Genomic DNA, 12,738 nt, shown 5'->3' on the forward strand with positions numbered 1-12,738 from the left:
GGTCGAATCTAAACGACCGCGGGCAGGAGTCACACAGCGCTTTTCCAAAATTGTTTGTAGCAGCTGGCATTGAAGCATCGCGCGCACGCCATACATTTCGCAACGATAACGCGGACGTCGGCCGGGCCGCGCCGCGTCGCGCCGCGCGCCGCGTCCACGGTTAAACATGCGGAATTTTATCGTAAAATTGGGGCTCCGAAATGTTGAGCGTCGTAAAACATCGCGCGCCAATTGCTTCTACCCCTCTCGCCGCGTACTGTTAGTCATAAAGCACGCTCGGGACACGGAAAATGATCGTCACATTCATGGTGAACGTACGTTTATTCGGCCAGTCGGTCGCTAGTAATACAATTGCACGTAATTCTATCATAATATATGTATGTATGTATGTACAGACTTCGTAAGCGTTTCGGTTTCTCGAGAATCCTCTGTGGCGCGGATTCTATGGCGTCATTAGAAAGTACCTCGCAGTCAGGCATGGGCATACTCGTCGTCAAGTGTGACGAATCTTTCTAGAATGATTATTTACAACAGAGACCGCGAACTGGCGGCCCGCGAGCCACGTTTCGCTCTTTCCCCTCCCAAATCGCAGGAAAATGATCCCCTCACGCTAACTCTTTGTAGGGTGCAGTTTGGCTGGTGGTGGGGAATGGGAACTCTGTGGCTCTCGGCCGACAAAAAGTTGGCTGTTCCTGATTTACAAGATTACCGGGGTATCAACACTAAACCTACCGAGCAGTAGTGATGTGCATTGATTGATAACAGTGACAAAATAGAATTCGTTTAGACTTTGTAAAATTTTGATTATAAAACTTGTTTCAATAATGTAATTTATTCAATCATTTCCCACGAAGGAAGCTCGGAAATTTATAATATCGTAAAATTAAAAAGCGAGCATTTTGGCCGTGGTAGGTTTAGTGTGAAAGATCTTCGTGAATGATCTCGTTCGGTATGAGAGTCTTGCGGCTCATTTTTATAGTTGCCGATTATCAACAATTATAAAAAAAAGGTGCAAGGCTCGAATAATCGTATCTTCTTTTCCCAAATTGACCATTTTTGTTTACAAGCTGAAGGAAAATTAGGGAGAATTTACTGCATTTCGACAGAATGCAAACTAATCAGGATGATGCTGGTAATTAGGCCGAGTTGCATCTCTGTTTCAGACGAATTTAGTAAAAAATTGTAAAAGAAAATTTTACACTATTCAACAAGTTACAATTTCGATTCGATACTCGTTCTTTTGTAATCGTAATTCTTTCGTAATTCGTTTGTATCGAACTAGTTACATCTACTAGTATCTTATTCTATGTATAATGCGTTTTTTACATTAGAATTAGATCGGGGATAGGTGGCAACAAAATTAATATTTCCCAAAGTATTTCATACACAATTTTATACGTCGTGTCTTTACGACGCGACGATGCTGCTTCATTTATCAACATCGAGCTTACCGTTAGGAAAGTAAAATATTTCATGAAATAATAATATTGTTGCTATTGTACCCTAGTTGTACTTTCTTTCCAAAAATGTTCTAGAGAATCGATCTACCTGCAAAGAATATGCACTTTCTATTTTTTTTAAAAGTGCAGTTGCACTTTGCAAGTACACCTATGCACTTGTGGAGAAATCGTACTATAAAATAATAGAGCTTGTTAAATAGTGTACAATTTTTCTTGACAACTTTTTTCTGAATTCACCTGCAACAGAAAACTACAACTCGGCCCAGTTACTAGAATCACCATCTACGTAGCAACAAGACATTTTTTATATGCCTAGCTAGTTTCATTATTTATTTATCTTTTCGTTGTCGACTATAGGCGACGTGTGTAGCACGTGCGCAAAAAGTTAACCACTTGAACTACAAAAACGAGTCAAACTCGTGGCGAAGATTTCACGCATAATCTACTAAATATGAATGTTATTCATTTCTTCTGAATAGAAACAATGAATAAAAATAGAGATGTAGAAGAAATAAAAATTGTCTTGTCCTATTAGAGAAATTATTAAGAACGAAGAATGACTGATCAGTGTAGTTGCAAAGGAGATCATAGTGCGAGGGGTGCGATCTCTTCAAATTTATCGACAGATGTCTGTGGCGAATCTTTCTAAAATAATTATCTACGAGATTACCAATGTACGAAAAATCTTGGTTAATGATATTATTCGGTACGATGAACTTCGGCACGATGCAAGCTATACAATGCAACGAGACATATTTTTGTATGTCTAGCTAGTTTGTTATTTATCTATGTTCTAGTACCTGATGCCAGGTGACGCCTGCAGTACGTCATTCCAGTGGAGGAGGTCAAAATAACGATGAAAAATAATCTCTTCATTTTTACTACTGTGTTCTTTTCTGGCCTCGTTTCAATCGAGCATCGCGACGCATCAATGGCACGGCTATACTACTAGACTGTGAATCTTTATGCTCGCTTCTCAGCTACTGTAAAACCGTGAAAATTCATAGTCCGGAAATCATTGTTTCTGACTTGGAAAACAACGCAACACTTTATCTTTCTTCGAAAACAACTGATTTGCTATTATCTCAGCTGACTCGTTCGAATAAAAAACAAAGCTGGCGCTTACGTGCAAAGCGTTCGTACTTGTTTAAATCAGTCACATTAACACACGTTAATGTAATGATTTAAAAATTCCTGGACTCCTCTAATAACAGATAAAGTTTGCAATGATTCGAATATGCAACGTTTGCTGGAACAATAGCTGGCAGTAATCGGCAATCCGATTAACAAAAGACTTTGCCTTTGAGATATTAAATCGACTAGTTTGCAAAGTAATTATCCGACGTTGTACATGCATTTTACTCGCCCACATCGTAATGTGAGCGTTCGGTTACCGAGTTAATCGCCGAGATACGGCAACGATTATCCAAGAAATTATTTACGAATCGCACGAAATACGTTATTCCCTGGTCAAACAGGTTCGCTCGACAGTGCAAACAATTTTTCGCCGAATTATCGCGTTAACCCGCTTGTTATTGATTCAAGATGTCGACGGGCAATATACGGGGTGTTTCGCTTAAAGCCGACCACCCGTTTCCGGAATCATCGGTGTTGATTTGCGTATAAGTGCATATTTTTCGTTATTGCTTCGTGTAGCCGCTTAATGAGTTGACATTCAAACGATCATTGAAATCAAAGATCATATTCGGAATCGAAAGCCGTTTCAAGATCAGGTCGTTATACAGGTCCGAATATATTTTATTAAGGAATAACCTTGGAATAACGTCGCTATTGGAGGAGGTACAGTAAATTCTCTTGTACACAAAAAATGGACAATTTGGGTAGTGGAGATACGATTATTCGAGCCTCGCGGCTCGTTTTTACAGTTATCGAGAATCGGCGGCTATAAAAACGAGCCGCGAGGCACGAACAATCGTTCCTCCTCTTCCCGAATGGTTCATTTTTGTTTACAAGCTGAGCAATAATTGGAGAGAATTCACTGTATCGAGGCGGCCGGTTTAAAGCGAAGCACCCATTGGAACGACGTACCGTTCAATACTTGATCGAAGCTAGTACAGTGGACTGCGAAATAATCTGGATGAATTTAGGTATCGATAAAATGTCCATCGTACAACGGTTAAGCGACCATATTCTAATACATGGTTCGAACAATGCCCATGCCTGGTTTCGGTACGCAGGAATCGTGACTTACGTTTACGGGGGCAGGACTGTAAAAATATCTGTACACTTTGCGCGTTCTATTAAGGATTCTGAACTATAGTTACGGGAACCAAGAGGCTCCCTGCGAAGAAGCGCCGACTAAGGGAAGTAAGGGCACCGAGCCCTCGATTATAATACTTCGACGTCCTTTCTATCACCCTCTCTCTCTTTCTCTCTCTCTCTCTCTCTCTCTCTATCTATCTTTCTCTCTCTCTCTTTCTCTCTCTCGCTCTCTCTCTCTTTCTCCCTCTCTCTCTTTCTCTATCTCGCTCTCTCTCTCTCTTTCTCTCTCTCTCTCTCTATCTATCTATCTTTCTCTCTCTCTCTCTTTCTCTCTCTCTCTCTCTCTTTCTCTCTCGACTGTTGCTTGTTCGCGAATGGCACGTGCAGTCGCAGTACAAAGTGCGAGATGTAATAAATAAAAGCTTTAAGGCCGTCGTGCGACGCGGCGGACGCTTTTTACGGACACTCTCGCGAGCACGATCGCAAAGCACAGGTACAGGTATTCTGGAAATAGTGTTAGATCACCGGATCGGGCGCAATAACGCACTGCATCTCGCTTGCTTTTCTACGGCTTATCAAGCTACGTCCTTACACGTCTACAAAAATAGGCACTTCCGGCCGGATTTCTCTATCTAATACAGACAGGACGTCCGGGGAAGCGTGTATAATACATAACGGCGAACGTTTCACATCGAAGCGTGTTCCTCTCACGGCTGTACAAAATGCAGGGGATCTTCCGCAACGTTAGTCGTGCACGTCGATCTCCACCCGCTGCAGCAGATCCGGTTCTGGAACACCAACATATCGATACCTCTATAATTTCTGTATTTTCACCGTTAAAACATCTGCCTTCGCAAAACCGAGGTCACGAAACTATCACTAAAGTCTTGTACAGGGTGCCGCCAAAAATGTCTCGCAATCCGGAAATGGGGGTTCCTGAGGATCTTTGTGCAAAATAAATGTCGTCCGCGTCAATTGCAAGACGTTGGAACCAAGTGCAATCTTGGTACCATCTTAAATGATTTTCATAATAATAATTGACATATGAATATTTTCAGTTTTATTCGATTTGTTCACTATTCTACGTTCCATCATGTATAAAATCAAATCAAATGGTAGGAATCAAGTGCAATCTTGTTACCATCTTAAAAGATTTTAATAATAATAATTAAAATATCAATATTTTCAGTTTCTTTCAATTTGTTCACTATTCTACGTTCCATCATGTATAAAATCAAATCAAATGGTAGGAATCAAGTGCAATCTTGTTATCATCTTAAAAGATTTTGATAATAATAATTGACATATCAATATTTTCAGTTTCTTTCAATTTGTTCACTATTCTACGTTCCATCATGTCTAAAATCAAATCGATCATTATTCATTTTTTCAATACCACTAGAGTCCCCAACACGTCTACACGTTTTTCCGTTAAATGCATAAAGATCCGCAGTCTAATAATAATAATAATAATAATAAATGAATCAACAAGTGACTTTTCGTCCGCGTTACGACCATCGACCATCGACCATCGGTGACGTCGCGAATGAGCAGTCGAGCAGAATAGGGGTATAGTAATGTCTCTCTAATTGACGCACAGATTGTCCACAAAAATGGACAATTTGGGAAGAGGAGATACGATTATAATTAAGCACTGAAGCTCGTTTTTATAGTCGTTGACAATTGGTAACTATAAAAATGAACCGCATTGCTCGAATAATCGTATCTTCTCTTCCCAAATTGTCCATTTTTGTGCACAATCTGAGCGTCAGTTAGGGAGACATTACTACAGATAGCGGCGCAGTCGACCGACGCAGCGACCAATCACAAACATGAGAGTATACTAGGCAATTACAGTAAACTCTCCCTAATTTGACAATTTGGGAAAAAAGAGATACGATTATTCGAGCCATACGGCTCGTTTTTATGGTTACCGATCGTCCAAAACTATAAAAACGTGCCGCAAGGCTGGAATAACTGTACCTCCTTTTTCTAAATTGTCCATGATCGTTTCCAAGCTAAGCGTCAATTAGGGAAAATTTACTGCACTCTGCTGAACCGTTCATCCGATGATTGACATTTGAGGGAACGCGCGGAAACGGTGGTTAAGACTTCGAATATTGTATGAAAAGCAAAAAAATTTCCGAGAGAACGTCGAGGCCAAACACTTTACCGTTTCGATTCTCCTCGACGTACAGGCTGGTCCTTTGAGAACGCCTGCTGCTGTCGCCCGAGTATCTGATCCTCGGCTCGATCCTCTGCGCGGAAACATAGGACGGCGTCGTGAAATCGTCCGGACCGTCCTTCGTAGGTGATGCGCTCCTCCTTCTGCACACGGACAGGCCGATTACCACGCCGATGCCGACCAGGATCAGCGCCACAGCACCTTTAACGGTAAACGATCCTCTTTCAACAAACAACTCGGATTTCCTATGGTGCACAGCCAGTTTTGAGCATCGCAGGATTAAAGCTTTGAATTTGATTCAGTGACTGCTGAGAACGATTAACCCCAAACTACTACACCTACGAAAACTTACGTAACCACTATTAGCTGTCTCACAGACCGTTAATGTATAGTGAGTTATTATTGACAGAAAAGTCACATGTTACTCTGTGCATAAATAATTGAGAGGCCCTAGTTCCATTGAGTAGAAGCAAGTTTATTAAACACGTGTTTCTTCCACGATTCTTTTTAGAATTACGAATAAGTAGTTAAGGGCTGAAGGCATTAACCCTTTGCACTCGAGTGGTGACTCTCAGGCACCACTAAAATTGTTATATCACGTTCCAAGATAATTTTTTTACTAAGTTTAGATTTTTTTTAATTGCTAAAAGTGTAACTGTTGTACGGATCACCACGAGACGCAATTTCATATGCATAAAATGCACTTTGTCATATAAAATGGAAATACTATAAGTCAAAGAAATTACTTATGATTTACAGTTAAAATGGCTTCGAGTGCAAAGCGTTAATCGGCTACTGAATTAATCGATTCTTAATTGTGGTCGACAGCCGTGGATTAAAGGAAATCGTTGAAAAATCGACGATTGAATTAATCCATTCGATGAAAGTAATCGTCAATCATCGATTGAAAGAAACAATTAATAATCGTTGATTCTTTTAATGGAATTTGAAGCATGTTTTAATGTAATTCCGTTAAGAATTGTCTTTATCATGTTTATTAATTTATCATATTTTTGTATTGGACAAGATGCTACATTAGTCGTTAATCGAGATTAACAATCGAAAGAAATTTAACCGATAATTGCGATCATCGATTAACGATAATACACAAATCGTTAAATGGTTATTAATGATTACAACTAGTGCAACCATTAACACTTTATCTATCGATAGTTCTCGAATAATTCTCCCAAAATCGAAGATCAACAATTAAGAATCTTTTAAAAAATTCCTCAGAAACTACAATAATCCCTGCCCGAATTCATTCAATTATTTAGTTTAATATAATCCAACAAGTTTTATTCGAATTATTATTTAAGAGAAAATTACCGAACTATTTTTATTGTTAGACACATTGAAAAGTCTATTAACCCCTTACACTATAACAACGAGTCATACACGTTGTAAACATTTCGTATCTGATCAACTAAGTATGAATACTTACTATTCATTTCTTGCAAATCGAAACAAAATTTGCTTCGTCTGTTATAAAAGTTTAGTAATCGCAGTGAATGGAAACATAGAAGAAATTAAAATTGTCTTGTCCTACCAGAGAAATGATGAAGACGGGTTAACTTAATTGGTTATATTAATTGTTCGCCGAGCTCTGGCATGCGGTGCACAACGATGAATCAAGAAAAAAAAGATTGGAGTAAATTAAAAAGATACATTTAAAAAATTAGAGTAAAAATGGACAATTTAGTTATCGACTAATAATATAATTTAATATATATATATATATATATATAATATAATATAATATAATTTAGTTTCTATAGTTATCGATAATCGATGATAACTATAAAAACGAGCAGCAAAGCTCGAACAATTGTAACTTCTCTCTTCCCAAATAGTCCATTTTCGTGCGCGTCAATTAAGAAGAATTTACTGTACCTGTCCCCGCCAAGGCGACCACGATGATCAGATTCTCGGAGCTGGCACTCGGCAGCGCCTTCTTCAGGTCCTCGAGAAAGATCCCGGTCCCGGTCCTCTCCAATTTTCCTCCGACCGAGTCGGTCACCCTGACGTGTCTCAGCAACGCCGGTTCGCTTCTTCCGCGACCGTTCACCGCGTACACGTAGAGGGTATAGTCGAACCCCGGCTCTAGGTCGTGCAGTTGAAAATTGGGTCGCATGTTCTTTTCTTGGTAGAGGGCTGGCGACTCGCCGACCGTGCCCTGGTCGCTTTGGGGCTTCTGCAGCGTGGCCGTGTTCACCTGGACGACGCTCGGGTCCCGCGGACCGCCGCGAACTTCCAACAAAAAGTACTGCGGCGAACCACCGTCCGCGCCAGGGACACAATTCACTTGCAACGAGCTGGTCTCGTTCTGCAGGGAGCAGTCGAACGGCGGCTGCGGTGTCTCTGCGAGAATACCAACGTTTATTCGCTTGGAAACGGCGGCCGGCGAAAAGGATCTTTCGACGGTGCTATGGGTTCGCGAGGGTTAAGCAATTTCGCGAGGGAGCAACTTTCGCGAGCTTTTATTTCACGACTATCTTGGTTAACCTTTTAGGAATACTTTCTGAATTCTGCGCGAGGCTATTTCCCTGGACGGCAGATTCTGATATGCACTGTACAGAGTCTGATACTGTGTGTATTCCGTCTTTATATTATTAACACTGTTGTAAATCGATGTGAAGACAAAATAAATGTGAAACAATGCATAGGAAGATGATTATTTCATTCAAACGGAGAGCGAGTGAGCTACTCTAGAGTGAGCCACTGCAGGGTGTCCCAAAAATGTCTCGCAATCCGAAAGTGGCGGGTTCTTCGGGTCATTTGAAGCAACTTTTTCCTTTACAAAAATTTTCTACGAGGCGCCGTTAACGACTTATTAACGAAAAACAGTGACCAATGAGAGGCGAGCTCGGCTGGCGCGAGGCGACCGAGCCAATGAGCGGAACTGGGCTTCGTGCGCTGGTTGTTTGGGCCGCCTCGCGTCAGCCGTACTCGATTCTTATTGGTCACTGTTTTTCGTTAATAACTCGTTAACGGTGCCTCGGAGAACATTTTTGTAAAGGAAGAAGCTGCTTCAAATGATCCGAGGAACCCGCCATTTCCGGATTGCGAGACATTTTTGGGACACCCGGTATAGTGGCGCGTCGTTCAGAGAGATGATATCCGCGAAAGCCACTATAGTGGCGCGTCGTGCCTAAGAGGTTAAACTAGCATCGGATCGACAACTAAACTCATTTTTAACAGTCTTCCGTTTCTCTAGTTGGTGCACAGTGGTTCCGAATCGACGATACGTGACCAAATACCACAAACGAATTTTCCGCCGTAGCAATGAGCCTTTTAACAGATTACCGTCCGGATGATTGAAAATAGTAATTTTCTTGATTGCTCGTGAAATGCAATTTAAAATAAATAATCCAATTTAATATCATTTAATTCGACTGTCTGATATTTTATAAATCGTATCCATTTTTGTAAAGCGATGCAACAACCTTAAAATATACTGGCCAAAATATGCAAAAGTTCTCGCGCAAATAGCCCGGACCGTATTGCATTCAATAGACTGCAAATTTTTATGTAAAATGAAAAAATAGTCTACACCAATTACAAGGTACAGGAGCTGCGTAAACGTTGATTTTGTTCTTTAATTATTTTAATGGTTTGGAAATCCACTCGTTCCTAAAAAGCTGCGAATTATCTCTCTGAGATATTATAAAAATATGTAATTTCTCGACAACATTTTTTGTACACACGATTTAATGCAAAATAATTTCAAGTGAGATTAAAATTGCTCGAAATAAGAAAACAAATGCAACCGTAGTTTTAAATTGTTTGAATGTTTTCATTGTTTTGTACTCGATCTATTAATTTTTGTCATAATCGCATAAAATCTGCAGTCTATTTGTTAATATTCTTTTTTAATGTTTAATGGACAGTTTATATTCATTTGAATGTAGATAAATGCAGAATGAGGTCGTGTGAGGTCACAGGTAGCCAGGAGATGGATTAGATTACATAATTCGATCGTCCAAGAAAAAATTAATAAATTAATCTTATCGCTTGATTTTTAAATATGATTAATGGTACGCCAAAAAGGTCGGGTGAAATTTATTTTCTCATCCTATTCACCGGATATCCTTCGTTTCTTAATCATTTAACACGTTCGCTGCTACATGATACACGCTCACATGTTTATTTAATGCGCTGAAAAGATATTCTATAACAAGTTTAGGACTGAAGAACATATTTCCACCGAAAGAATGAGGCCTTATCAAAAACGTAGTATAAAGCACAGCATCATAAGTTTGTTTCATTGTTACATATACAATAATTAATAATTACATATAATATAAAAAATAAATAAATAATCAAACAAATAAATCAAAATCAAAGTCAAATCAAAGTCAAAACAAAAGTCAAAGTAAAGTCATAACATCAAGTGATCTGAGCCCAGTAAAAACAGCTCGGCACAGAACATGTTGCGTTTGTATTAACAAATAAATGAATTACTGCTTATTAATAAACAGTTATTACTGTTATTATTACATGTTAATCCATTTTGTAGAATTTATGATATTTGTTTACACCAAATCCGACATATAATTTGTAGTAATCCTGGTATCGGATTTCATTGACTTCATTGACTCGAAAAACCGAGAAGTACAGTAAATTCTTCGTAATTGATCCTCAACTTGTGCACAAAAATGGACAATTTGGGAAGTGAAGATACGATCATTCGAGCCTCGCGAGCCTCATTTTCAGAGTTGCCGATTGTCAACAATCATAAAAATGAGCCGCGAGGCTCGAATAATCGTATCTCCTCTTTCCCAAATTGTCAATTTCTGCGTACAACCAGAGGGTCAATTAGGGAGAATTTACCGTAACAAATTTTAGTTCATTTAGACGAACATTCTAACGTTTTGGCCACGTATCGACTTTCGATCTCGAACCGGTTGAAAAATGCTGATTCATGTTATGGGAGGCAAATACATAGATCGGCAACTGAATTCATAAACTTCTGTATCACCTCGTATCGTCTTATTTCCGATGGTTCGAAAACGTCGATTCGATTCATGGGACCAACAGCCTCCGAAGTGTCGCACGACGTCTAACAAGCGTCTCCCAACGCGTCGGAACAAAGAGTGACCTTCGCGCGACCTTGGGAAGCCGGTGCCCAATATTTGTGGAGATCCGATGGACCGCAGAACGAACGACGGGGTTTGCACGCGACTCGAGTAATGGGCGCACGAATGGATGGTCCCGGGTCTCGTTCTAGTTTCAAGATTCCAAAGATACGTACTGCCCGGCACGATGTTGAATACACAAGGCGTCCTTTGTCTGCCGACGCTGTTGCTTGCCCAGCAGGCGAGGGTTCCAAAGTCGGTGTCAGCGGTAGGAGTGTACTCCAGAACGCTAACGAGCCCGTTATTCCGAGCTCTGGAGTTCAGCACCGGCGACACGTCGCCGCGCGTCGCGTTGAACATCCACGAGAACCTCACGTCGTCCGTCGGGATCGCGTCGACCTCGCAGCGCAACGACACCGTCTCGCGACGACCCGCCGCGATCTCGCGACGCTCGTAACCCACTCTGCACCTGGGCGCGTCTTTCGAAAGAACAAGAATTTCGTCAGGACCTCGAATTACTCCAAGGGACTCCGAGAGACATCGCCCGACTCCCGGTTTCTAATTCGTCGGTCTCCGCACCGTCGGATTTCTGTGCGCTGATCGATGCCGCGGCATTCGAGTTCGGAGATGTCCCTTATCGGTGATCGCGCTTCGAGAGAACCAAACTCACATTTCATGTGGACGAAGAGAGGCTGGCTGCGACCCATTCCAACAAGATTCACCGCCTCGCAGGTGTACTCGCCGCCGTGAGCCAGAGTCAACAGCCTCAAAGTCAACGCGTTCGAGGCGATCAGAGTCCCGCCGGACACGTCGTGCTCCAATCGCTTCTCCTGCAACGAGAACCGCGAGCTTTAACCCTTTCGGTACGAGCGCCGGATATATCCGGCATCCATCTGGTCACCTGTGTGGCCGATATATACAGCATATACGGATATATACGGCATCCATCTGATGACCAATATTGACGAGTGCCGAATACATCTGGCATCCATGTAAGCCATATTTCTGACATATTAGAAACTATTCTGATAACCGTTTGAGTCCCAAGCAGCGCTATCACGCCGTTTGTCATTTTTCGATCGTGTTTTCTGAATAATCCCTGGGACTCAAACGGATAAAGTCTTTTCTTACAAGGATTCCGAAAAAACTGCTACAGGTATAATTGTCGTTTGATCTGAATTGATTTAAAAAATGTCAGGTTACATTTTTCTTCGAAACTTGTTCATAGATTTTAACATATTGTAGGCCCTTTACTGAATGTTTACAGGAAACAAGAGATTTAGAAACGGATTAAGCACAGTCATTACTTAATGCTTAAGAAAATTTTCGTACAAAAGTGGACCGACCCTGCGTTATGTGCGCATTTTCGGCGCGGCCCCCGTACAGTGGGAGTGTCACGGCGAATTTTGTCCGATCGAATTTTACTAAACGTTTGTAGGAGTCGGCATATTTCTGACGAGTTTGGGTTTATTAGCGCTAGAAGAGTATGCATCGTCGGTCGGCCGGGATAGCTCGATTGGTTAAAGCGGTCACCCGGCAAGCAAGAGAAGATCATCCGGGTTCGAATCCCTGATCCCGATCTATCCGATCGGTCAACTCGTTTTCTCCTACAAATTTCAGAACTGGGACTATGGCCCGCTTGTCCTGAACGCGTTTAGACAATTTAGATTTGATTATTTGGAACTTTGGATCAGTGAGGATCATCACACCATGGCCGAGGACGACCACAGTGTCAGAAATGGCCGAGATGTAAGAGCGAGTCCCCGGCATTATTTCTGACGTGTCGTGTTTA

At 41.2% G+C, this 12,738-nt stretch overlaps 1 protein-coding gene across 1 annotated transcript in view; it reads right to left on the reverse strand.

The window, feature by feature from the left end:
• Positions 1-302: 302 nt before the first annotated feature.
• Positions 303-12,738, reverse strand: part of side (motor axon guidance molcule sidestep) — a 45,049-nt gene continuing 32,613 nt past the window's right edge. Inside the window, exons 8-12 of the mRNA XM_033468334.2 lie at positions 11,617-11,776; positions 11,123-11,425; positions 7,762-8,229; positions 5,857-6,069; positions 303-4,471 (exon numbers count right to left, since the gene is read on the reverse strand). Of these exons, the coding sequence (XP_033324225.1) occupies positions 4,428-4,471; positions 5,857-6,069; positions 7,762-8,229; positions 11,123-11,425; positions 11,617-11,776 (1,188 nt within the window). The 3' untranslated portion in view covers positions 303-4,427. The remainder of the gene's footprint in view (positions 4,472-5,856; positions 6,070-7,761; positions 8,230-11,122; positions 11,426-11,616; positions 11,777-12,738) is intronic.

The sequence above is a fragment of the Megalopta genalis genome, chromosome 2 (assembly GCF_051020955.1).
Source record: "Megalopta genalis isolate 19385.01 chromosome 2, iyMegGena1_principal, whole genome shotgun sequence".
Classification (NCBI taxonomy): domain Eukaryota; kingdom Metazoa; phylum Arthropoda; class Insecta; order Hymenoptera; family Halictidae; genus Megalopta; species Megalopta genalis.